This window comes from Lytechinus variegatus, chromosome 4 (genome assembly GCF_018143015.1).
Source record: "Lytechinus variegatus isolate NC3 chromosome 4, Lvar_3.0, whole genome shotgun sequence".
Taxonomy (NCBI): Eukaryota; Metazoa; Echinodermata; class Echinoidea; order Temnopleuroida; family Toxopneustidae; genus Lytechinus; species Lytechinus variegatus.
The window spans coordinates 30,190,818-30,218,101 of record NC_054743.1 but is presented as its reverse complement, the minus strand read 5'-3'; the positions used below and the strand labels follow the sequence as shown (position 1 = coordinate 30,218,101).

Sequence of the window (27,284 nt, the reverse complement as noted above, 5' to 3'; positions counted from 1 at the left end):
CGGTAGATATTGGGACGTGTGAGACTGCCATTTTGGAAATGTAGCAGAGTACTGTACGACGTCAGTAAAGCTAAATCATTACACTGTTCTCATTATTAATATAAATATAAATTTTCCAAAGAGCGACTTACTAGCCGAAAGGACTAGCTTTACCTCTAAAGTACAAACACGTTATGCAAACAGTCGGAATTCTTTCACTCGACCTTTAGTCAAACATAGATCTAGAGAGCGAGGACATCTCAATCAGTCCTTTATTGAAACGTTTTGCGTTCACGTTTATTTTGGCATGGTAGGTGAACCAAGGAAATTAAATGTGTGTGCATGCACACATTTTGGCAATTGTTTTTAACAAAGAATCAATTTATTGTACATATAAATAGCAAGACAATACGATTAACTTCATGTTCAAGCACGGGAGTGTGTCTATGAATTTATGAAAATATCAATTATCCCCGTAAATCTCAAAATGTAACTCCAAACCATATTTTCCCACAATAAACTCACCGAAATTATTAAGTACGTTATTCTGACGGGATTTTACATTTTATGACATATCGTTGTGATTAATTGATGAATCTTGAAAAGATAATGAAGTCACATAATGTTTCCTGTACCATCTCCCTGTTCACTTATGGGCGTAATCTCATTTAAATTTTAGAATTCTCACTTGAAATTAAAATCATGATACTCACGATTTGTTATTGATGACCGAAGTTATTCTTCAAGAGATTCATCAGCAACAAAGTGATTGGTTAAAAAAGAGAGAACTCTCAATTACTACCAGAAAAATACTCTCACAATATTTGTTTTCTAGTTCATTATCAAATTTAAAGAAAAAATATAAAATCCTAATCACCCAAATCAAACCATATTCATCAGTTACTTCTAGTTACCATTAGTTAACCATTTAACAAGGCGTATATACATGTTCTAATGCAACAACCCAAAACAAATATCCATACCTTGTACATGTATATATCCGATGACTTTTAGTTTGTATGTCTGTGGGTACATTGGAAGCCTTGGTTCATTCAACTACGTTAAATATGATATAAAATGACATTCAACACATAAAATATTACGTTCATTAATCTCTTTTATATCTCCTCTACGATCTAGTTACAGACTTTACGCTAAAGGACGGAAGCGTTCCAAAGGCAAGAACGCTAAATGCTTCACTCAGCCTCAGTCAGCGTGCACATACAAGTAATGTATGAAGTGCATGCAGATCTGCCTGCACGTTGTTGATCAGTTCTGTTCCATTTGATACTAGCAGTATTCAGCGTTCTCGGGAATGTTCCCGTCCAAAAAACCGTAATGTCCCTATGATATCAATCATACCGTGCAACATATAGCCCCGGCTTATCACGAGTCGTAGCATTTAGAAATGGGTCTAGCCATTAATACCCGAGTAATGTCATTCTACTATGTTCGACACGATTAGTACTGGTGTGTGATTCATAAAGCTGTTTGTAAGATAAGAGCGACTTTAAGAACGGCTGGTGATCCTTTCTTTTGGTAAATGTTACCATGGAGTAGGCCGGGGAGTAGGTCCATGATGTTACACACCTTTGGCGATGGTTTAGCGCGCAAGAAAGGTTCATCAGTCGTTCTTAAATTCGCTCTTAACTTACGAACAGCTTTATGAAACGGCCCCCTGGTAGTCCATTATTGAGAAGTGACCGTTCTCCCGTATCAGACCATGTTTCCTGAAGACAGAAGTGGTGTATTTTCTGCACTATTCGGCTGGGGCTACAAAAAACGAATAGAAAAAGATATGTCTGTAGGTATAAGAGATGTAGAGAGAGAGTAGGAGTATCAAACGTGCAGATGGTAGGAAAGGGACTATCATGGTTCAACATGCAATTACTGCCGGAAAATAATTGTCCTCTCCGAATACTTGCAGCTTCTAAATTCGTCACTGGCTGCAACATCGTCATCAACCAATCAAGGGAGTTTTGTTATAAATAGTATTACTCATTTTCTCCTTGACCATCATTCCTCCCTGTTCTAATGAGTCACTAGATTCTTATGTTGACTCAACTCGGATTGTCACCTCTATATACTACAAGGATCATAGACCCTTTTCGAATCTCATCTTCAAATTACAATCCCTCCAATGCATCATCTCAATCAAACTACAATCAACACCACTGAAGCCACAGTTAGCCACATAAAACTTACCGTTAGAGGAGGTGGAGGTGAGTTGATGGAGCCTGTGTTGCTTGCCGTGGTAGCCGGCATCATGCTGTGTGACCGGACCAGTTTAACTTTACCCATCTGGACTTTCTGGCGTACACTGGCGTAGACGTCATCGGATGATATGATTGGCTCACCCAGAACGACCTCTAGGACGTTCCACAGCGTGATGAAGCCGATAATGTCCTGTTGATGAAACGGTTAAGAGCGAATATCACCAATGGCTACAATTACCGTGCTTAAAGGATTGGGCTTACGAATTTAGGAGCGTTACGGATATTAAAGAGTATCACATTGATAAGAAAGGTACGACTTCATCGTTGAAGTAATCGGCATCGATTATACTCATATGAACGTCATTATATCAAAAGTTGGTTGCTGAATTTGATGATAAATTATTGTCGAGTTACCGGACCCTGATCGCGCACGAACGTTGCGAAATTGCTTGCTATTCTGGTAATTCTGATCTTAAATGTGACAGGCGACAGCAAGGAAGATTAGAAACCAATATCTTAAAATTTCGAGACAAAAAAAACCCCGTCAAATCCTCAGCAATAAGACCTGTTATCGACCTAGCCAGAAAACTTCACATGGAATGAATATTTTGTAAACTGTTGTTGTTGTCTTTTATTAAGATAAATTTATCGAATACGATGGCTACGAAAGCAAGGGGACCCCAAAGGTGTAACACCTAGGATACTACGTCATTAAAGATGTCTTAAAATTTTGGCCAAAATAAAGGATGTTACTATTATTACTTCAAGGGCTTTATATCATCCTTACCACCATCCTCATTAGCAGCAGCATGATCATCATGATCACCATGACCAAGATCATGACGATGATAATGGTGATCATCATAATCGCTATCACAACTTTAATCATTACAATCATCATCACCATCGTCACCACAACCACCACCACGATCATCATCGCCATCGTAACTATCACAACCAAAAATCTCCTCCAGGCAAGCAAAGCTACGGGTGTTTATAAGCAACTCCGAATTATCCAAGCACATCTCCTACCATTCCAGGATGTGACGTTGTAGTTGGCAGCGTTGGCGTACTTGGAGCGTTACCGTCAGCCTCGTCTATGGTCGGCAAGACGGCCGGGGTGTCGTAGATCGCCGCCATGCGATATTTCCCATCCATCATCTCGTCAAGAATGTTATACAGGGGCTTGGTAGCCGCTATGGAGTGGAGGGGGCGTCCGTATTTATCTAGAGATGCTGCGATGGGTTCATTATCATCTGGATCGAGGATGATAAGGTTCTTGACCACAAACTCCCCTTGGATGTTCTTACGGTCGTCTTTGTAGACGGGAACGTGCGAGTATCCGTTTGCCATGAGCTAGACACAATTGGGAAGTAATAAGCAATGTTTATAAGTTAAGTTCTCCAAAATAGACAGATACATGCACTGTCAATCATAAACAATTCAAAATTTAATTAAGAAAAAATACGTCACTCTTGCAATTTAAGTGTATACAGGCATAATTATTTTCTTTTAAATCATTAAATGACTCACAGATGTGGAATATAAAACAAATACCACCTTTTGTTTCAGTGAATGAGACGATCCCTTACGCATCCGCGATATGACGCTATTTCCCCACTTTTTCTACGGAAAGATAGCTACATCCATATTTATACTAGAATTGATAGTTTGTCGCACCACCTTCACAAACGGTAAATACCTTACGAATTCCACCGAAACTTTACCCCAAAACAGACCTGCTTAACCCGATAAATGTGAAATGTGTTTATTCCAAACCTGCTCCATGATCTTCCTATCAAGTAAACCATAGTAGTCCAACATGAAGGTCTTATCAAGAGGTATCATAGCGTCCCTAGCAACCTTGCCCTCGGCATCTAGAGCACCCTTGATGATCAGCACTTCGTCCTGTGTTAGGGCGCTATCCTCTGCCGCGGCGTCGGGGGAGGTAGCCTGGATATCAACTAGTGCTTTCAATTCTGTTAAGAAAAGTCGATAAAGGGTATTTTATTAACCTGTTGGTAAATATAACAGTAGGTGGTCCCAAACATTCAAGAGTAAAAACTGATAAAGCACAAAGGTTTCCAGACGGTTAAGCAACATTCTAAAGAACAAGGAAAACGACCAATGGTGAGCTCGTCGCCTGATCTGGGCCGACTTCCTCTTCAATGACTACAGCCTGATGTCCCCTTTAAGTTCAAACCTCAAAATAACATTCTTACAAATTCGTTATCTATCGATGTTTTTGTATGTTATTTTTTTGCAATGGGTGATACGGACATTCCAAACATTAAAAATGAAATCCAAGCCATATCTCAAGGTACGAGATGTCAATTTAATGCCGTAATCCATCTGAAGTGCGCGTGTCTCGCCGGATTATATTGTAAAATGTTTTAATCACATCGTTAAAGGGTAAAAATCATGTTCTTGGTTTCATAATATTATGATAAAACAAAAGAGAAAACCGAGCATAACTACAGACCTGATCTCCGGTAGAAGGTCCCCGTTCCTTCTCCTAGAAGTAGAGTCAGCAATTTGGCGATTGGCCACGAAATAACAAAGGTTAGGGCAATGAGGATATACACAAACCTACAGAGAAACGGGGCAAGTAGTGATGTCGGTCAAATAGCTCAATATCAAATAATGTTTTTTTTATCGATGCATTGACTTGAAAGATTTGTAGAAAACGTTGAATATCTTGAATGAGTAAAGATTTACAGGTGATTTTGTAAGACCCCGAATCCAAATCGTTTACAACTTAGATTTAAACATCTTAAAAGGATAAGCATGCTGTCATTCTGTAACATTCATTGATGTCAGACCATCTGGCAAGATTTATCAATACTATAAAAGATGAGTAAGAGCAATATAGTACCCTCAATTCGTCATGTATAAGTACATGAAGATGATGTTGCTCCGCTAACTCTCCTTTGATTTTCAAACTGATTAAAAAGTAGGAAAAGAAAATACTATTCGGAAGGGGATTTAAAAATATAAATAAGAAAATAAGAAAAATAATTAGACTACAATAGTGCCCATTTCGGTTAAGAGCCATGCACACTGTGTGAAAGCTCAAATATCGCCTTATATAAAGTAGGTCTAGACTAAAAAAAAATCAAAATTAATAATCAACATCACACGATGTGATGCTGTAGATATAGAACATACCATGCCATATTTGCTCCAATAGCCAATCCATATTTTGAGCATATAGACTGCGGCAGTACTCTGTACAGGAATATAATGAACAACAATATAAGGGAAAAAGAGTATGAAAATTAATAAGACTCTAAGTAATTCAATATGAAAGATAATGACTATACAGAAAATGCTATGGAAGATACTGATTCTAAAGAAAATGATGAGAAAGATGCAGGTATCAGTGGAAAAGAGTACTTAATATTGCAGTCAGTCAGAAGTTCATTGGGATGTGTAGTCCCGTGATATCGTAAAGTATATGGATAAATTAAGTCATCTCCATACACTCAAAGAACTCTTCGATATTGATAAAAAGTACATTGCTAATAAAAAAAAACGGGGAAAAAACAAAGTGTAGCAATTAAGGTGATGATGGGATTTGGTAGTTCAGAAGCAGTAGAGTGTTGATTTTTTTTCTCTTGCTTTTTGTCAATCAGGAAAAAAAATAGAAGAACTGTCAGACAGTTATTTTGAGGGGTAGGGGAAGAATGTATGATTCATGATATAGACTGGTGCACAGGGTTCACAAAGGTCTTAATGAATGAACAGAGCGCGAAAGCAGCAAAAGTGGCTATTTCAAAGAAGTGGCTTTTCTTCCTAAACCTTGCTATAATAATTGACTCGCAAAAAATTGAGTAATTCAGCTTCAAGTTCAACCCCTTAGAAAAGCGCCGAATATTCTTGCTTTTTTTAAAGAATGGACAACAAACTTACTCTCCGAAAATGAGAACCGCCGTTACGGATACGACGACGGCGATGATCGGGTTGGTGAGGTGATCGAGAAAGATGGGCATAGACTCGACGGCCGCGGCGTTGGCAAGGATGAGAGTGACGAGAAGGAGATGGGAGTTCTTGACCAGTGGAAGGATACGAGTGGCATAGACCTGCTCGCTCGGGGTGCCGGCCGTCGAGAGAACTTGTAAAGTAGTGATGTCCAGAGACAAAAGACCAAGGGTCAACCCAGCCATCAAACCTAGAAGAAATTTGGGAAGAAATTGTCTTGTCGAATTCGGACTTTTGCCATCACGAAAACGTATGAGGCATTATATTGAAGATTGCAAACATACATTTTCAGGTGTTTGTCATCTTGTCTTTCATGCGCGGTAATTTCTCGATTTTTTTCATCAAGGCAGGATGGGGTGTGAGGACACTTTCCCACTGGTTGCCATACAAAATTCGAAATTCTTGGACACCCCCACCAAGACGGCCGCCGCGCTAATGATGTCTTTTGGCATTGTTACATTAACAAATGGGATTTGGGGAATATATCACAACGACGGTAATGTACTCCCAATTTTCTTCCATGAAAAGAAGACACAATCATGATAATGGGTCAGATGCATAAAAAGTAGCAATTGCTAGCCTATATAGCACAAGAACATGAAATAGCAATTCCTTTATTTCATATGCATCGGCCTAAACACTTTATGTACTTTGGCTTAAACCTTTTTCTTCCCTTCAAAGACCAATTGCTAGCGGTTTGAACAATAAAAGTGACGTCACCTGGTGCGAACACGACACAAATGCTGGACTTGAATGCAGAGGCAGTGCAAAATACAGCTTCTCCCATGTAACATCTTTTCCTTAGACATGGGTCAAACTACTATCCCTTTAACTTATTTCTAATTAAGAAATTCAAATAGTTAGTATTCGGTTTTGCACTTAATAGGAATAAAACATATATTCATGTAGGCTACTGTACACCTTGGAGTTCTCCCTCAGGTGCATAAAATTATTATAAAACGCGAACGCCCTGATCAAGCGATCGCTGAAGCTGCTTTGACAGGGCTTGAAAAACCACAAGCAAATGCTGAATGTTCACATTAAAGGCAAGGTCTTCAATTTAAAAAAGGGGGCACACCTCTGCTTTAATGGCATTTTTACTTTACAAATTTTTGATTTTGCTTCTCGCACGGTGTTCCCTGTGCCCCCCCCCCCCCCGGATCCGCGCCTGATGCTACCAGACATTTAGCAATTGCTCGCCCTTGCTAGCAAAAGCAGAGCTTACTAAATGTAGCAAAATCATTTGCTCGCTCATTTGTATAAGTACGGATTCAAGCAAAAGCCTGGCAAAAGCAATTGCTACTTTTTATGCATCTGAACCAATGAAACAAACTGCTAACCAGGAAGTAATCGCTGAAAGCTTCGTCTTGGAAAATGGCACCTAAATATATAGCCAGGCGGAAGTATGGTTCTTCCGCGTATACATGTCTTTGTCGTACTTGGGAATCCAAGTGAAAAAAAATCCCGGTTTTCTGACATCAAACCATTCTCATTTCAATAATCAAAGGAATTTGAGAGCAAGTCACAAATAACATGTAGTCTTTTTTACTTGAATAATCCATTATATTATTGTTCATATTGATCAATAGAAATGATAAAAAGAGGGTGAAAAAGTAAGAATTTTCAACAGAACACAAATAGGTATAAACAAATAACTGAATTAAATAATATAGGATATTTATATTGCGCACATATCCACCTTGTTAGGTGCTCAAGTCGCTCCTAAATTACCCGGCTATAGCTAGGCGTTCATAGCGCATACAGCTTCTTAAGGAATTACTTCCTACCGGTAAATTCATATTCTTATTTCTAAAGTTCATAAGTTAAATAAGGAAGAAGCTGTAAAAAGCATACACAATCAATATTCAACATAGCAAAAGGAAGTAAAATACTTAACAAGATAAATACCAAGGACATATCACGTTAATACAGGAGTCATTAACAGACATATTGGCTAATCGCTAATATTTTAATTAGCTTGACATAAAAACAGGGATTAATATAAATCCCCCAAACTAATAAAAATCAGCCAGTGTAATAATATCCAAGTCCTTTGGAAGCGCATAGACATAATATTGCATAATGTGTCACATGCTATACAAGAACAGCGTTATTACTATTATTACTATTATTATTATCATCATATTGTTATTATTATTATTAATCAAGGCAATGATAATCTTAGCCGGAAAATAAAAGTAATCTTTTTTTTTGCCCCCCCCCCCCCCCGGGCTACCCCATCTGGCACTCACCGGCAAAGAGCATCAGTGCAATGTAGACCCCTATGTAGATCCAGAACTGAGGTTCATCGGGTCCAAGGGGTGCCTCGGGTAACAGGTAATCAGTTCCATTGCATTGGACTGTGGCATCATCGACAACCGTACAGTTGATAAACATCGTGTTTGCCTGATGATGAAAAAGGGATTATGGATGAATTTACATGATTTATGAGATAGCACCAACAAAACAATAATATCCCCTAAAACAAACAACAGAAAACACTAAGGACTAACCATAATCAATAATAAACGGGAAACAGAACCACATGCTTAGGCTTGTATTTGAAGGGAGGGGGCTGGACGAATTGCGATCTGCCAAAAGTAAAGAACATGTGACGTCATTTAAATTGCTCGTAATGTTTTTTTTTTTGGTGATGAAGTTTGTTAATCAATTCATTTATTTTCTTTATCGCTTGTCATTTTGTTTGGGCAATAATGGCATATATTTTTCTAACGAAAAAGAACATTTGTACTTTTGATTACACTTCGTAATTTTTAGAAGAAAAAAAAAATCGCGAAGAAAATAGACCAGATATAAACAGTGTGCCCTGGATCCAACATTTGCCTGAACCGCTATCGCTTTAGAGGAATTTAATATTTTATCCCAGAACGTTCTGTCCTTACAATTTGGGGCTTATGAAGAAAACAACTTCAAAAATATTTATAATCATTACCATTGCTGCGGCTTTACAGACACAATTGTTTTTAGTATTATGAAATAATTCAGTAACATAAATTATATTCATCTCACACTATGCGGTCACAATGATTATCCTATACGTCCTTCAAAATACTGATGAAGAGAGGAACACTTTTCCCCATACTCAATCGGTATCAAAAAACAAAGCACGAACTGAAAACCGTTTATATTCTGAGCTGAAAAACTGGCCAATATACAAGATAATTAATGTTTTTCAATAAATAATCTGAACGCGAAGCACGAGCTGAGAATTTTAGACATTCAGACCTAAAACCTGGAAATTCTGGCACTTTTTGCAAAGATTTGATGAGATGGCGAACGCGAGCAGAAACTAAATTGAGAATAAGACTTAAAAACTAAACACTCTATTCATGTTTTGTAAATCGCGATAAGGATGGGTAATTCGGTATCTTCCCACATTAATAATGTGAGTGCGAAGAGCGAGCAGAATATTTTTTGCTATTCTGATCTGAAACTGGATAATTTAACCACATTTTAAATAAAGAAAAAAGCTGCGTATCTCAATAACCATTCTCTCGCATTTTAAGATTTAGACCTAAAATCTTGGGCTTTCTAAATACCTTTTTTATGCAAATCAATGATGAGAGCGCGAGATGAAAATATTTGACATTCCGATCAGAAAAAGGGTGAATTTAAGCATCATTTCAAGCACTCTATAGGAAAATTCTGAAGTGGATACGGATCGCAATTAATAGACAATGTGAGCGCGAAGCGCGAGCTGATATTTTTTTCCACAAATACTTTGACCTAGCAGTGGGACCTATTCACGTCGTATGAAAATTATAAATATCTTCCTATTCCTCTTCCTAATACCTCGGTCACATTTGCTCTACGACGGCCGTACGGCGAGTCGAAAACAGCCGTTTTCTTCAAACAAAATTTAAAGCTGCTGTTTTCGCCCTCCCCTTACGGCCGCCGTAGACAAAAATGTGACTGAGGTATAAGCGCGAAATGAAATTTGTAGATATTCCGTTCTGAAAAAAGGCACAATTTGATTATTAGGACTTCATAAAAATGTTATTACGTCTTTTCATCTAATAAGCCTAATGAGAGCGCGAAAAATTGTTGATATCAATATCAGAAAACTGGACATTTTAAGCTCTTTTGTAATTATGAATAGGATGCATGCCTAATATATTTTTAACTAAAATAATCCAAGTGCAAATCGCAAGCCGACATTTTTTATAAACTGTCATGAAAGGAGGATTTAAAGTAGTTCGTTAGAATTAATTATCATATGTAAAAATAAAAATCACCGATTGAAATGCGAGCGCACAGCGTTAGATGATACGTTATCACAATCAGTCCTGAAAAGGGATATTTTGATAACTGTGTGGTCTACACGAAGGGAACAGGTACTTGACAAATAAACATGAAATTGCTGTTGAGTTATTCAGACCGTAAAAACGGAAATTTTACAGAACACTTTTTTCTTTAAATCAATTTGTAAATCATGAAAGTTTGATGTACGAGAATGGTTTTGTCTTATGACTTAAAAACCTGATATTTTTAAGGTTCATATCAGCCCATTGAGCAAGATATGTCAGTATCTCAAAGAACAGGCAATTCGAAGCGTGCAAAATTTTCATATAGACCTGTAGTGACATGAAAGATTCTTCCACTCACCTTCATTTCATTCACTCGCCTCAGTCCTGATCTTTTTTTCTCCTCTCTTTTCCTTTCTTTCTTCCCCTTTTCTTTCCCTTTTTGTGTGCTACTTCCAAGAATAGTGTGTGTGTGTGTGTGGGGGGGGGACATTTGATACTGTGTCCCTCCCCCTTTCCAAAGAGTGGGGAAATGCGTCCCTCTGCCCCCCCCCCCTCACATTTCCATCTATGCATCATACAATGTGAGCAGAGGTGCAGGCAATTTTTTTTTCCAATGAGCTGAAATCTTTCTTCTTTTTTCCTTATTATCCACTTTTCTTGTTTCATTAATTTTTCCATCTTCTCCCCTCCCTCATTTTCTTCTATTTCTTTCCTTCCTAATGGCCTTGGCTCTTTTCACTACCATTGGACAGGATGGGGGGTGGGGAAGGGGGGGTGTCTCGTCCACTACGCCCCCTCCCTTGGTCAGCACTATGACTAGTACAAATATTCTTCACATTAAGACTTCATGGAAATTTCTGATGAGGAAGTTAGCATATATATATATATGAAAATGATATTTCACTCCCAAGTTAAAAAACTGACTAAAATTCCTTATGTGAGACTGTATATATTTGCATCATGATTCAATACCCTGGTATATACTGTCCCTGTATTCAACATAAATATACACTGTAAAAACTGTGGTTTTAAAACTAACACCAATTGGTGTTAATAGAGGACCACACCCTGAGGTGTTAAAATAACACCTAGAGATTGAACATAACACCAAAGAGTGTAAATGTAACAACCATAGGTGTTGTAATAACACCTATAGGAGTAAGAATAACACCACAAATTTAACACCGGTGTAAAATAACTGGTGTGGTCCTCTGTACACTGGTTAACACCACAGTTTTTGCTGTGTACTTATTATGAAAAACATTGAATTTTGTCTCATTCTACTATAAGAACCAATCAACAAAAACTAATATTTAGTAAAGTATAAATAGTATGATTTTTTTACGGATTTTATATTACCTACAAATAAATCCTTGCAATTGGAATAAAATCATCAAAATAAGTGTATAATGAAGCATTGCTGAGAAAATGTATAAAATGCATGACTATCAAACTAAAAATTTGAAAAGTGTGTTGCTTACCATCTCGCTTGTGTAAATATGACCTTCTCCACAGAGATCCAATCTGAAAACTTGTCTTCACACCCCTGAAGGATGAAATGAAATATGGAAACAAACTATGAGAAAGGAGTCAGTGAAATAGTAAACTTAACATGATACATCTTTTTTTTCATCATCAAAGTACATTTGATATATTTTGTACCAGCATCCCTAGTTCAAGGATTGTAAATGTGATTAAATTTTATTAAGTAAGAAACATGATAGCAATGAAAATTGGCGGCAACTGTGCAATCCCCCCCCCCCCCCCCTCTTGCAATGTGCAAAATAATATAATTCATTTTTTTTCAGTTTGTACTGGCAATCAAATAATAATATACATAACCGACATTTCCAACATAAGCGCTGCATACTGACCTACCCTGTCTGACTGTCTTCAGCAAAATATTTTAATGATATCAGAGTTTGAATCAGTACTTTTTTTTTCATGGATTAAAAACCAGGCGCAACAGCACCGAAACAGGGAATAGGGAGGAGGGGCATTGGGACGTTCCGATCAGGTTATTCTCTTTCCTCTTCCGGTCCTTGGCATGGCCACCATCAGATTCAAGCTCAATTTAGCTCAAGATGACGGTCTCACACATTTTTACTGATGATCAGTGGCATACAAAAAAATGAAATCACGACCAAAAAATAAAGAGAACAAAAAAGAAAGATAGAAAGGTGAAATATTGCATTTGTAAATATGAAGTCAATCACAAAATTAGATTTTTAACATAAAAAATTTGAAATATTTGCTCTTCCCCATCGCTCGCTTGCAACTTTTGACAATGTACATTCAGCCCGATACGCCATATCTGGCCCCCTCAATTTTTGTGGGCCCGTAAGTACCCCACGGATACATACGCCTAATTGTTACATGTTTCAGCAATTATATTTGATTAACTTTTTAATTAGAAAAATAGATAATGGACGATTTTCACTTATCACATTCATTGTTGAGTGATGTTAAAATTATTGTAGACGTAGTATAATATTGTCATTGAAATGTGGAGATAGAATCAAAAAGGATTAAAAAAAATAAAGAACAACAAAATGACCCGGCAAATATAGTAGGGAGGGATCCGGGATTTCGAGACCGAGAAAAGACGCTAGAGTGAACGCTAGATGGCGACAAACCGAAACGTCACATGGTTGCCATATTTGCGTTTCAAAACAATGTAATCGCTATGCTCGCAACGCCGAAATACCACAGGGCCTCAAAGAAATCGTCCAGGAAAGTCTGCGAAAATATCTAAATGAAATGATTTACTCGGCAGGAAAATATACATGAAGTCAAAATATCGTAAAGTATGCTCATATCATTAATAAGTATTGCTATGTCGTTTGAAAAGGTAATCTTCGAATGTTGCGAAATGCCAGTTTTTAAAGAAGAAGTCGATGCTCTGTCGATATGTTTTCAAGGTTGACCACTCCCCGTGGCTAGCCGCATAGCGATCGAGCAGAACTTCGCTGCTGTTTCTATTTTAGTGGACAAAAATAAAATTGAGTGAATTTTCGTAGCGTTTACTTACCTTATTGACTTTTGGAAACGTCTTTAGAAGCTTTGGATGTCAAATAATCATATTGCTCGTATGTGGAACGGCGTTTAGTGCGGATTGATGAAATTAGTGTGAGTTGTTTTTTGCTCAATTTGGTTGACTCAATTTCCAATTCCAGTCTAGGGCCTACGATGGGTCGCTGCAAATGTGAATTGTTCCGTGTGCGTTTCCGGTTGAGCGATCAAGTCGGGATGATTTTTTTTTTTAATTTGCAGATGGGCTAATCTTGATCATGTGATTTGAAAAAAATAGACCTTCATACATAATGCTACTTTAAATATCCCCTCTCCTAGGCTTTATCTATTGAGCTGAGTTATTAATTAAGCAATGTATTTCATTTGCATTTGATAAATCATCAGTCATCATCAGTGTGATTGTCTTGAGACTTGACTACGTCTGCTACTGCTAGTGCATTGTTGCTTGTCCTTGCATGGATTGAGGTTGACTTGAAGTTGAAGATTGTTACATTATTGATTCAGGCAATTTCCATCAATCTACTGGGCCTCGATCTATATGTAGCATTACAGATCAAGGTGAAGATCATTGTAGATGCAAATGTAGAATTTCATACTGCCCTGGTTTTGATAATAAATTAACAATTCATCAGAAATAGTGATCATTGTAGTCTTCATGATGAAGTTGATGATGATAATTTATGATAAGGATAATTGATGATGATGATGATGATAATGATGTTGATATAAATGATCTGGTGATGATGACTATGAGTAGCTGCATTCTTGGGAATGTAATTTGTTAACATTTTTAAATTGTGAGATTGAAATATTTTCTGGCTCAGTCTGGTACATCATTACTATTTTTTTGTAGATTTCCGTTGTTTTTCTTAATCCTGTAACTACTGTAGGTGTACAGTCCTGTAATGACAGTATGGGGGAAAAAACAGTCATTGTCTCTTCACTCTTGCTTTATATTCTGTATCATTTTATGTGTTTTATTGTTTGATAATTATATAATATTGACTGGCCTTGAGGGAACATCAAATATATTGCCAGCAAAAGAATCATATTGGCTCGAGTCTTTAGACGAGGGCAATATGGGTCTTTTAAGGGCAATATATTTGATGTTCCCCGAAAGAAGAGCCAGTCAATATTTTTATTATCAACCAAATCAGATATCCAGAGCAAAAATCATGATAATGGTGACATTTCTTTTTAAAATAGTTCTATTGTGTCATGTTAATATAAGAGTCTTGGCTCTGCACTTCAACCATTATGACGTACTTGCAAGCGCTCGGATCCAGTGATGTCTTTATTATGACGTATATTGTTGGTGCGCGGATCCTTATGAAGCGTATCTCTTTATACGCATCCACAAATGCCCGGATGTGAGACCAGGGAAAATACAAAGGTATATTTTGCGTCGTCTCTGCATGCAAAGTAAATACGCGCATTGAGACCGAGGAAAATACAAACAATATACCTACCCTTCCCGATATTCAGAAAATATAGGGCAATACGGTTTGGTAAATGACCAGCTCAGATGTCTGATACGGGTGATAATAACTAATATTTAACATATAATTATCATTATTTCAGTATTATTATTATGTTTCATTATCACATTCAACTTTAATTTCTGTTTTTCATTTTGTTTTGTTTTTCTTCCAGAAATGCCAGCAAGATTTGAATACAGAATAAAGTGATGAGAGACACAGTTTTTCATTGCTTTCATTTGAACAGAATATGACCTCAAATGCGATTGACTCATTCTTTGACTCTGATGGAGATCAAGAAGAACCTTTTACCTTGAAAGGAGAATACCATCGGGGCGTCACCCCGCCCTCGCAATTTTCAAACTCGCCCCACGACGACAAACCCGACTCTGGGAGCAGAAAAAACGGAAAAGCCTCGCCCCATCACTCCAGATCCTCTACTTCTGGCAATTTCACAGGAGAATCGGACACCATGTCGAATAAGAGAGATTCATCTGGGTCGTATTATGACCGCTCAAGGTCGAGGTCAAGGTCAACTTCGCCTAGTTACAGAAGGTCAAGATCAAGGACGCCTGACTATTCAGACTCGTTTGACTCTGAGGATTCCATGCAGGATTCAAGAAGAGCATCCCCGGTGAGGAATAAAAAATCAACTCGGAGAACTACTGCATCTACGAGCAGGTACAGCTCAGGGACTAGCAAGGATAGTAGATCAACGTATCGGTCGTATGGAAGCAGCTATACAACCAGAACAACGAAACCTAGTGTAAAGAAAGGTAGGTTGTTTTTTTTTCCTTCTTTAGAAGGTGATGATGAGGAGTCTTTATTTTAGACATTCAGAGATGTTGATGATTCATTTATGGAGAAAGAAAGAATAATTCTGGTAAATAATGATAAATTCTAACAGACTTTCTTGATGGTTCTCTTTGTGTAGATAATGTGGCAGATGTACAGTGTACATGTAAGGATGAACGGAAACCACTTGCATGTTATGAGCTGATCTATCACCAATGGATTGCCTACATATGCTGGGTGTTGATCCATTTCGCCCCTTTTTATGTCCCGAATATTATACTAAAATTTAAAAAAAAGTGAAAGGTTAAACCTCAATGAAGTATGTGCTTTCCATTACATTTCTTTTAATTTGAAGGTGCTCCAAAGAAGAAAGGTGGAGGAAGATCACAAAGTGTGACTGGCTTACAGCAATCTCCAAGGAGCACAGAGGTGACAAGAAGAATGCTATCTGCCAAAGGACACACCATCAACAAACTACGGAGTGACTTTGATGATTTACGGCGAAAATATGACGATGCCATCAGGGAAAATAAGTTGATGAAACAACTGCAAAGACGCCAAGAGGCGGCCCTTGCAAAGTTTGAGGACAAAGATGAGGAACTGCCTCAATTGCTGCGAAGTCATGCAGCGGAAGTGGACAATCTTCGAGAGAGGCTGCGGAGGACACAGGACAAGGAGAAGGATAAGGATAGGAGATTGAAGGACAAGAATGAAGAGCTGAATAGGTTGAATGATGAAGTGAAGAAACTTAGACACTTAGCCGAGAACAAGCATCTCCTTGACAGGGATAAGCTGCAGAGGAAAGTTGACAAGCTTCATGATAACTTGGATGAGAAGGAAAGAAGAGTAACTGTGAGTTCAAAATTTTGTAACTCTTGCTATGCACTGTTATGTTTGTTTGGCAGGATACTTGATGAATGAATAAATGATAATGTATTGCAATGAAATTTGAACAATTTGGTGAGGACCCAAAACATGCAGTACAGTGTATTTTGTTTTTTTTTAGAATGAAAATTAAACACACTAGTGTAAACATCTATTTTCACTCACATTTGATATATTTGGGAATTTAAGTACTGTTGATATTGTAAGAGGATCGGACTTAGTTACATTGTGAACCTTTTTTTCCCCATGATTTGAATGATATTTCTTGCTGTAGATCTTCCAGTTTGGCATGTCTGGTAATATCATCACGTTAAGCAGGGCCTGCTGGAAGAAGAGTATTCAGAACTGAAGTGGCTACCAAGGGTAAAATGTGACATTCTGTTTTACGTGTACTTTTAAAAGCGATATTAAGTTTTATTTTTCGTCTCGTCCTCTTTCTTAGGAGCTTGAGAAACACATTGAGAATGTCAAGAAGAATGTCAAGCATGACAGTGAGCAGTGGAAGCAACGTGAACGGGAGTACAGAGCCAGAGTTTCCTACCTTGAAGACGAAAATCAAACCATCAAATTCCAACTCAAAGTTAGTATCACTGGAGAAGATTGTGCAAGTTATAGTGAAGTTGTCTAAAGTTTGCTTGTGCAAGAAAGTATGAATGTATTATAGCTAGCAATATATAGTGGGTTTGAAATTGTCAATTATTGTCAATAATGATGACTTTTTATTTTTTTCCCTTTCTCTTTTTTTTTGGGGGGGCGGGGTCAGGGCCTTTTGTCAGATTTCTCCAAACATAAATGACTTTTTTAGTTAGAGACTTGTTTTCCCCTGAGCCCCTTTAATTTCTTTTGTTTGCTTGTCTGGAAATTTAATCTGGAAAAAAATACTTCTGTGACCCTTTATTGACACAAATTCCTGATTCTTCTCCTGAATAATACATGTACATGTATGTACCATTTTCTGTCACAAAGCAATTGTTTATTTCTATTTCATTCTATTTTTCTTCCAAAGGAAAAAGAAAAAGAGCTTGAAATCAGGAACATTTACAGTAATCGCGTGATGAAACCTCCCACAAAGCTCAACGCCACCCTCGACTCTTCTCCAAGGCCGCTTGCGCAGACACGAGCCACCTCAAATGATGACATCAAGAACTCCAAACCAAAGCCAACCATCAAGAGGTCATCATCGGCAGAGGAAAAGCGAAAGGTGGACCATACACCAAGGGCACCCGAACCGGAAGTGAAGCAAGAAGAAAAGAAGGTGTCCCCAAGAAAAGAGAAGAAAAAGGAGAAGGAACTCTCGGAACATGAAAAGATCTTGATGGATCTTGATGGTGGTTTCAAACCTGCTCCGCCCAAGGCTGGGAAGGAAGATGATATCCTCAAAGATTTGGACAATGAGATTAAGAAGAGGGAAAGGCAGGAGGAGGAAAAGAGGAGGACAGAGGAAAGAAGGAAGAGAGAAAAGGAGGAAGAAAAGAAGCGGAAAGCTGAAGAAGAAGAAAGGAGGAGACGGTTAGAGCAAGAAGAGGAGGAAAGGAAGAAGAAAGAAGAAGAGGAGCGGAAGGTAATGTTATGGTCTTGCGAGATATCTCTTAAATACTATGTGCTTGTAGGAGCAAAAACGCATTTGACTACAATTGTTTCAGATTTTTGTGAAGTTTATTTCATTTGTAGCTATTGATCAAAGTACATGTAGTGCCTTACAGCTCTCTCATACCAACACTTCTTTCTAACAGTACAATGTACATTCTTTGACTTTTAATGAACAGGCAGAAAAAAAAGATAATCATGATAGCTTTAGACAGATTACTGCATGCACCAACATGTAGTATGCCATTTCTTTTAATTATAATGAATCCCCAAATTCCCATCCATCCATTGTTTCTTTGGACAAAATGCAATTGAAAATTTCTGTACAGTAGGTGTATATTATTTTCTATGCCAAATCAATGTATGCTTTTTGGGAGGTGTCCATTTGTCCATTGCAAATTTGCGGTTTGAAAAAACTTCCTCATTTTCTTTGGATGTTCATGGGACTTTAATACCGCAAACATTGGTCTGAATTGCCTTGGTAGCAGTATAAGGATGTTCAGGCCTTCAGGGACATAACAGTTACAAGTAGCCTCCTTTCTATGAGCTTCGTGTTTGTTGCCTAGTAGATATAGTTTCAACCTTCGTATTGTTCATTTATCTCTGTAGATCATACTGTATACATGTAGTAGTAAATTTTTCTTTTGCTTTTTATAAACTACATTATATTGCTTGCTTCATCATATGCTTACATGTACATTTTGCCTATCTTCTTTCTCTTGGCATGCGTCACGGGGAACAGGGTCAGCTAAGCTTCTTTTCGGGTCCTAAAAATCCTTATCAATCTTCCAAGACCAAGGCAAAAACCTCTGCTTACGAGCCTTATTTCCCATCAAGCAATAAGAGCAATGCCAACACCTCTAAGGCCCCGGGATCAAACTCTTTCAATGAAACGGGGTCGTACAAGCCATCTTTTGCCAACTCCTCTAAGCCTCGGGTCATAGACCCTCCCAAAGAAACAGACTCTTACAAGCCGTCGTTCTTGCCATCGACTAGCACACCTCCAAAGAGGGCGGAAGAAGCAAAAAGGGAAGTTGGTGGGGGTGGGAGGTTGGGAAGACAAGAAGAAAAGAAGCCATTTTGGTTGAGGACTGATGAGAGAAAGGACAGTCCAAGAAGAACAAGGGATATTTCACTGGTAACTCCTGCGTTCCATGCTTTATTTTCAGTGTCGATATGTGGTACTTGAAGTGTTGTGATTGATCTAATATGGGTACCTTGATGAGATAGGGAATTGAAATACAATGTATCTCAACTGAGATACCAGTATATTGTTTGTGCAGAAAGTGCAGCAAACACACTGTTGAAAGTCTTTTTTTTCACTTTATATCTAACTTTGTAATTGGTAAGTTTCAACAAAAAGAATTTGATGCCATCCTGTAAATACCAGCTTTTATCATAATACTTCCTCACTAGGCATCAAATGATCGTTAAAAGATCATATTTCAATTATGATAACATTAATTGCAACACACACAAAAAATTCAAAATAATTTAGGCTGATATCGCATCTGTCAAAGATATTTACATTTGTTTTCAATCTACCTTCATGAATCACCCACTGAAGCGTGTGTCTAAAGAGGCATAGAAATTAGAAAATAATACTTTATATATGTGTGTGGTCTGACAGTAGACTAATGTATACATATAGTTTTTATTCCTCTTTAATTTTCCCTCCTTAGTCTTCTTCCTATAACCAGAATTCTGTGGTGTGCTATTATTTTCCTTAAAAGATTTTTCCCTTGATTTTTTTTAAATGATTTTATTGCATTACATGTATATGTTTTGGTATTTATGTGCTCTATTAAATTCTAGGTTCATTCTCAATGGCTTTCTTCTTGAATTGGATTTAACATCATGCAAGAAGAGTAACAATGCAAAAAAAAAATAGGGGGGGGGTTCATACAAAATGATTTGCCTGCCATTGATTGCTTATAGGCAGTGAATGGAAAGGAAAAAAAAGGGTTTATTTATGCTCTTGTTTTCCACAATTTTCACTAATGTTTTCATTTGTGGTGTTTGATACCCCTGTCTTCCTAAATTGTAAATAATATCGTTTGGTAAGATATTGGCTGAGGGACCTTACTGATGGTACTTGTTATTCATTGATTTGTGTCTCCTTTTTGTAAAGTTTCAATGGGTTTTTTATACCGTCTTTGTGTGATGGAGTTTCTACTTTTTGTGTGGTACAAGACGTATAAGCTGAAGTTTTATTTCATTACAATTCATTCCTTCTTCCGAAATTTTATGGTTACCTGTATCTAATTACATACTTTTTTCCTCTATTTTTAGGAGAGAGAAAGAAAACAGAAAGAAGAAGGTAGGTGTCAGTGTGTTATTGTCATTGGTTCGTGTGTCTTTTGCTCTCATTATACAAATATTTTATACTGTAAATGTAGAAACATCTTTTCCATTATGTAAAATCAAGTGACAGTAGTAATGTTTATGGAACACATTCAGGGGCCTGTTTCATAAAACGTGTGATGACAAATTTGAAATAACAGTCAAAAGCTACTGAAATCCTTTAACCTGATTGGGTGATAGTATATTTGTTATGTATGTACAGAAACTGTTGATTTATGAAACAGGACCCTGATCTCACAGCACATCAAAGGTATTCTCCATTTTTCATTATTAACACAGTTTACATGTACATTACATTGCATACATTTGCAAGTATGGCACAGTTCTTCACAACAATATTTCTAGTGATTCCATTGAAAGATAACGGTGCTTCTAAATAACTTTAATCTTTCCCATGCCATGGCACACTTTCGCTGAACCCGAGAACACCATCCTCAACCTGAATACATTGCCTCTATTCAGTATTCTTCCATTTTCATAATTCAATTAGTCAATCAATCGAAGGTGACTTTACATTTCCATTTCATTTTCATTCACTTATCCATCTTCCACATGTATGTACAGAGTGTGTATATATATTTATTCAGAAACTGTAGGGTATCAACAACCATCATAGTTCATCTTCATTTACACAATGCAAGCATTTCAACATTAGTTCAAGATGTATCAGAAACTTCCATTTTGAATCCATGGCACATCATTTATTTCCGCTTCTATTGGGACAATGTTATGTTTTTAATAACTGTTGCAACGATGAAGAATGATTGTAGTGCAATGTGTGAAGCTTTATGGGTTATGTGAAAACTGGCTTACGGGTGTGTATGTGCTTCATTTTTAGGGGCTGTTTTAAAAAGAAAGGCAAGAAATAAAAAGAAATATAAGGCAACTAAAAAGGTGCAATAATGAAAAGGGTTTTATAGAGGGAAACACATGTTATTTTGATGATTCATATTTTTGATTTTTAATTGACCTGAAGAAATTTTGGTATTAAAATACATTTTGAAAAAAAATTAAGTGTATCACTGCAGAGGCACAGTACTTTCTAAAACAAGCTTGTTTCTCTTTAAAATTTAATTCAATGCATGTTGTTTGATTTTTTGTAAGGTTAGAAATCTTTTGAAAATAGAATAATTCCAATTTCATGATTCAAATGTATATTTCTTTCATTAAAAAAAATCTGAAGTACATGTGCACTGCAGAGCAGTTAAATAAGAAAGTTCACACTATTACGTCCCTCCTCACACATTCTAAAATATGAAATAAAGCACACACCTTTTTTTACATTGATATTCAATAGGTCTCTTTCTGCAATGTTACTTCCAGCTAAAGTTAGCATACAATTTTCTTGTAGTATTATCGTGCAATCTCTAAAACCCTGTGACAATCATCCCATATCCAAAACAAAAAAACAATATTTTTTCTTTTTTTCCCCCTCTATTTCTTCACCTTCCCCTTAAAACACCAGCACTTGTCAAATCTTCCACTTTCATCACCGAGGACAACCCTCCCAAAACACCTATCTTTGATGACGCGTCTTCTGATGAGGAAGATAACATTCCTTTCTTTGGCTCCAAGCCTAAGAACGCCCCACCCTCCAAACCTAAGGGTGCCCCGCCCTCCAAGCCCAGTAATTCTGTGGCTGCAGTCAATAGCGTCAGAGACCTGCACAAGTACTCCAGTAATATTCGGCAGAATAGCGGCAGTAGCAAGCCAGACTCAAGAGAGAGTGGCGATAATAATGGTAAATAGCTTAGCACGTCTTTTTACTGTTCATTGCCTTGGTGAATTATTCATGAGTGCATGTGTTTCCTTTCTGTAAAACACTTAACACATTTCCTTTACTGATTTTTGCTTCTTTTTTCTTATTTCATGAACAGAACAATCTGCTTTTAGTTTCCTTCTTCTTTTCTCTTTTACTAATGTGAAAATTTTTGGTATTCACTTTCTTATCAGTGTGATAATAGAGACTTTGTGAGTTTGCTCTTGTACTACTTTTATTATGGTTTTTCATTTATTTTTTCTTCTCTCTATTATGTGACTATACCGGGGCTACCAAGTCTCACGCATTATGCGTGAGACTCAAGCATTTTGGACTCTTGTTCACCCCCTCAAATCTCTGTCTCATGCAACTACCACAGCCTATCCCCATATACATTGTACACGATGTCTGTGATTTCACTCAGATTCACAGAAAATCTCACGCAAAGCTGGTCTTGAACTTGGCATCTCTGCTATAAACAGGAATTTTACCTCTTTTGTTATCACTTGCTTAATTCATTTTCATGACATTATCATATTATTTCCTGTCTTTAAGATTCTTGCACTGTTTTTTGTCGTGATATCACATCAAAGCTTTGAAACTTTGGAAATTGACAGATTTTTAAATAGGTCTTTGAATCTTAGTTGGCTTTGTAGAGTACTGCTCATTACAGAATTATCTATGTTTGGTTAGATGCAACTACATATCAGTTTTAGGCTTCTGAAAATATACCGGTAGTTGTATTTCATCACAAAGCGAATGCTGTGTTGCCTTGTTTGTTGTCAGTTTGTTTACAGTGCTATAATGGTTCACCAATATCTCTGTGAAAGTAATTTCTTAAGTTAAAATGGCATATTGATTGTATTTATGATTAAGTTCATGTATGCATTGGTTTTTTTTTACTCGCAATAGAATAATGTAGATGGAATTTGCAGCACTTTTTTTGTTCAAAAGTTTGTAAAACTTTTACCCGCATGTTGTGGGGGCGTCGTGGTCTAGTGGTTACGATTCTCGTCTTTCAATCTAAGGGATGTGGGTTCGATTCCCAACCATGGAGTGTTTTCCTTCAACAAGAAATTTACCCACATTGTGCTGCACTCAACCCAGGAGAGATGAATAGGTCCCTGGTAGATAGAAATTCCTTGAATACTTGAGCATCTACATGGCAGCTCAGCTACAGGGATAATAATACTATGATACCGAATGTAAAGCACAGTAGAGTATATTAATATAGTAGCTACGCAATATGAATGGTCAATATTTTATTATGAACCTGGCTACCTGTACATGTACGTGGTACGTTATCAAGAAAATGAAGACACATGCGATAACAATCTTTGATTACACAAACTCTGTAAACAAGGGGTTAAATTTGTTGATCGTTATGTTTTTAAACAAATTGATTCATTTTCAACCTCTTAATAATATTTGCTCTCTGATAAACCCTTTGCTATTGAGATTCTTTTTTTCCTTTATCTGAATATAGAGAGAAAACGAGAGGAAGAAGAACTGGCTGCACAGAGGAAGAAGCAGAAGGAGGAGTCTGAGAGGCTTGCCGAGGAACGTAGAAAGAAGGACCTCCTCCTTGCCAAGATGAAAGAGATTGATAACAAGCCGGAATCAAGGGGCAGCAAGAAAGAATACAAGTAAGTGATAAACCAGTGATGGTGACTACCGTATTCCATTTAGTCCTGGGCCCCGTCTTACAAAGAGTTAAAATTGATCCAAGTGACTTCAACTATGGAAAGCCAGCAACGTCAACTTCTAAACTGCACTTTTGTTCAAAATAATTTATAGATATTATGTATATTCATGCATGCGTCTTTTTCTTGAAAATTCAGTGTGCTTCTCTTTGTTTACAAAGACATTGTGCAAATTTCCTGTGGAAAGAAAATTATGACACTGATGGATTTCCCTATATCTTAGGTTGATCAAATCAAGCATAACTCTTTACAAGACGGGGCCCAGTTCACACTGAAAAGGTTCGTCTAATTGGCGGGTGACATGGCAAAATTTGCTTATTAGACAATCATGAAAATTTACTTGGTTTTAAGGGTAAGCTTTCTCTTGCGTGGCTTCAAGCTACGTCAGATCTTCATCATAGCTGATGCTGTTGCTGGAGCGGCACAATGAAAACTTACCCTAAATTTTGTTATTGTAGAGTAAGGACTGTTTTCTCAAGTCCACTTGTCAGATCTTCTGTTGCCATCATCACTAAATCCACTGGCCTATATTCTGAATTCTGGTTTGATAGCTGTGGATCACCAATTGTGTCACAGCTCTCCAACAGGCCAGGTTCAATTTATAAACTCATTTGACTCCCAAATCATTCATAACTGTCTGGAAAAAAATAATTGAAATACTTTCTTCTCCATCAAACTCTAGAAAAGAGCACATTTATCATAAACAAATATAGACAAAGTGTTGACATATTTGGCTCCCTATGATTTTAGCACAGAGTTAAACTGTTGCCTAAGTTAAATTAGGTTTTTAAAATAAGGGCCAATTGGTTATTAAACAATCAGTTTGGTTCAATTACTGTTCAGTCTAATTGTCTCTTGGTCTAATACTCACTTAGTTCAACTGTCATTTAATCTAGTGCCCAAGTGGTCTTCCTCTTTGCCTTCATATTTCTTCTGCACTTTATCAACTGAAAATTTGGTTTGTAAAAATTCTTTTTGTAATAAAAAAAACTGATCAAGAATAAAAAAAAATAGAATCGTGCATTCATATTTGCGATCTTTCCAAACCTTTGTACTCGGGGCCTGGTTGGCATTTCATAAAGCTGTTCGTAAGATACGAATGACTTTACGCACGACTGGTGAACCTTTCTTGTACTAAATATTATCCCTGTATAACTGATATAAGAGTATGACCTAAGAACATGTTCCATTTGTGCGTAACTTGTCAAACAGCTTTATGAAACACAAGTCATTCTTCCTGAGTGCCTTCTATTTTTTTTTGAAAGGCTAGACCTCATTTTTAGGGAATAGATTTATGTGTACGTTTTTCATGTGCTTTTTTCTTTTATACTTCCCAGATTCACACAGCCAATAGAGAATCTACACAACGGTAAGCCTTCCCATCCAGATCTTTTGGGATCCCCTCAATCAACACCAAAGAAAAAACCTGCAGCAGACTCTGACACCTCGTTTGGAGGTTACGCCCCTTCCTTCGGGCGCCGTGCTGCAGCGGGGGATAAACCACCCATCAAGAAAGGCGGGTTGTTTGAAGACGATGACGACGACAGCGATGATTTCTTTGCAACGCCGAAACCAAAGCAGGCGGATAAATCCAAGGACTTGATGTCTAATCTTTTTTCGGACAATAAATCAACCACACCAAACAAAGGCAGAAATTCTTTCGAGGGGTCTATCTTCTCGACGTCGACGAAGGCGAAGCCGGTCGCAGACAGCACCACGTTGCCATGGGAGAAGAAGACGCAACAGGGCAGTCTCTTCAATCAATCGAACAAACCAAACGGCTTGACCGTCAACGTGCCAAAGTCCAGTTTTGATGACTTTGATGACGATATCGAGGAAGTGATTTTATGATGAGGTCATGAAAGAGACTAATGCAGAGAAATTATTTCATCAATCTGTCTGTATGCAAGTGAAAACAACTCATTTTAGTTTGTTTGCAGCAGTGCAGCATGGACTTTCCCTGTAATGATAAGAATTGATATTCTGACATTTTTTAACATTCCATGGTATTAATTGCCTTTGCACTTTGAAAGCTTATATGTAGAGGCACAAGTTGGTCAGCCACTCCAAATCATATCGAAAAAGTATTTTTTTGTTTAATATTCATGAAGCTTTGCGATCCAAAAAGGAAAACTTTGAAAGAGAACAGTATTGATTATTAGCCGCTTCAAGTACTCTCTTTGATTTGCGATTCTTTCTAACTTTAAGCAGTCACACTATCAATATATACATATTAAGCAACTAATTGGAGACCCCTACATTTTTTTATAAATACAGTATGTTTATACTGGCTATGACTGGGATAAATATCTTTCCTTTAATACTTATAATTATTTAAAATTTCAAGAGATTTATTTTTCAGTACTGTACATGTATGTGACATGTGTCTAAAAATGTTAAAATGAGAAAATGTGATAAATTTGAATGAGAGAAGAAATTTTATAATATATTTTGAGCAGACAAGGCTGAAATTGTATGTGCCTAGACTCTAATACTGAAATCATGTGTATAAACTTTTTAGAAACAAAAAGAAAATTATATTGCCATGGTTACGAATGCATTTGTAAATGCTTTATTTTGCATTTATACCTGTACTTACATGTATATACAATGTACGAGAGATTTCCACTGTTACATACACAAGTTTGTACCTGTTTTTTTATTGAACATATAAGACTGAATCGATTTGGACAGGTAGGTTTGATCAAGTACTTCATTATGAAATCCTGTGAAGGAATAACATTTATCCGGACACGGTGTTACATGTACATGTGTCTTTTTCCTTTGATGACTTCATAGGATCAGTATGTGTAGTTCTCCTCATTAGTGATAACATCTGCTGCAAACTTTCATCAAAAGTGATGGGAAATATTTCATGGAGATTAAATGGGAATATAGGATATGAAAAAAAATAAACATAGCCTAGCAGAATCACTCAATTTGAATGTGAGAATGGTGGAACTACACTTCAAAAATATAATGGAATCACATTGTATATTGTGTTATATGAGCATAGTAACATCAACGTTTGTAGATTTACACATTTTATGGTAGAAGATTGATATGATGTTCTATTGTCAGTCTTAAATCTACATTGGAAATGAATGGACCATGTGACTTGTAGATATGTGAGACTCCTATGAGATGGAAATGCACATTCATAATTGAAATTCAAGTGGTAAGAACCATTTAGTTAAATCTATTGCAAAGTGACTTTTGTAGACAAAAAAAAATGA

General features: G+C 37.0%; 2 protein-coding genes across 3 annotated transcripts; one reads left to right on the top strand and one right to left on the bottom strand.

Moving 5' to 3' along the window:
* Nucleotides 1-126: 126 nt before the first annotated feature.
* Nucleotides 127-13,564, bottom strand: LOC121413812 (DUF21 domain-containing protein At4g33700-like). The gene is made up of 10 exons (XM_041606777.1): nt 13,476-13,564; nt 11,926-11,990; nt 8,429-8,582; nt 6,108-6,366; nt 5,364-5,423; nt 4,678-4,784; nt 3,975-4,174; nt 3,228-3,551; nt 2,185-2,385; nt 127-1,752 (listed from the first exon to the last, which is right to left on the bottom strand). Exons 2-10 carry the CDS (start codon nt 11,926-11,928, stop codon nt 1,696-1,698), a joined length of 1,365 nt encoding a protein of 454 aa, XP_041462711.1. The 5' UTR covers nt 11,929-11,990; nt 13,476-13,564; the 3' UTR covers nt 127-1,695.
* LOC121413811 (lebercilin-like protein) lies at nt 13,070-26,163 on the top strand. 2 transcript variants are annotated; one of them, XM_041606775.1, is made up of 10 exons: nt 13,070-13,251; nt 15,131-15,731; nt 16,106-16,602; nt 17,078-17,215; nt 17,642-18,196; nt 18,965-19,360; nt 20,515-20,542; nt 22,052-22,327; nt 23,832-23,991; nt 25,386-26,163. In XM_041606775.1, exons 2-10 carry the CDS (start codon nt 15,206-15,208, stop codon nt 25,897-25,899), a joined length of 3,090 nt encoding a protein of 1,029 aa, XP_041462709.1. In that variant the 5' UTR covers nt 13,070-13,251; nt 15,131-15,205; the 3' UTR covers nt 25,900-26,163. The 2 variants fall into 2 exon arrangements, with proteins under 2 accessions (XP_041462709.1, XP_041462710.1); XM_041606776.1 differs by lacking the exon at nt 13,070-13,251 and adding an exon at nt 13,485-13,573.
* The last annotated feature ends 1,121 nt before the right edge of the window (nt 26,164-27,284 follow it).

Excerpts from the sequence above, each read along its gene's own strand:
- LOC121413812 (XM_041606777.1), bottom strand. Across the intron at positions 6,367-8,428 it reads TGCACTGATGCTCTTTGCCG|GTTTGATGGCTGGGTTGACC; the intron begins GTGAGTGCCAGA and ends AATTTCTTCTAG. Across the intron at positions 2,386-3,227 it reads CAACGTCACATCCTGGAATG|GACATTATCGGCTTCATCAC; the intron begins GTAGGAGATGTG and ends TTTCATCAACAG.
- LOC121413811 (XM_041606775.1), top strand. The coding sequence starts at position 15,206 with ATGACCTCAAATGCGATTGACTCATTCTTTGACTCTGATGGAGATCAA. Across the intron at positions 18,197-18,964 it reads AAGAAGAAGAGGAGCGGAAG|GGTCAGCTAAGCTTCTTTTC; the intron begins GTAATGTTATGG and ends CACGGGGAACAG. Across the intron at positions 22,328-23,831 it reads AGAGAGTGGCGATAATAATG|AGAGAAAACGAGAGGAAGAA; the intron begins GTAAATAGCTTA and ends ATCTGAATATAG.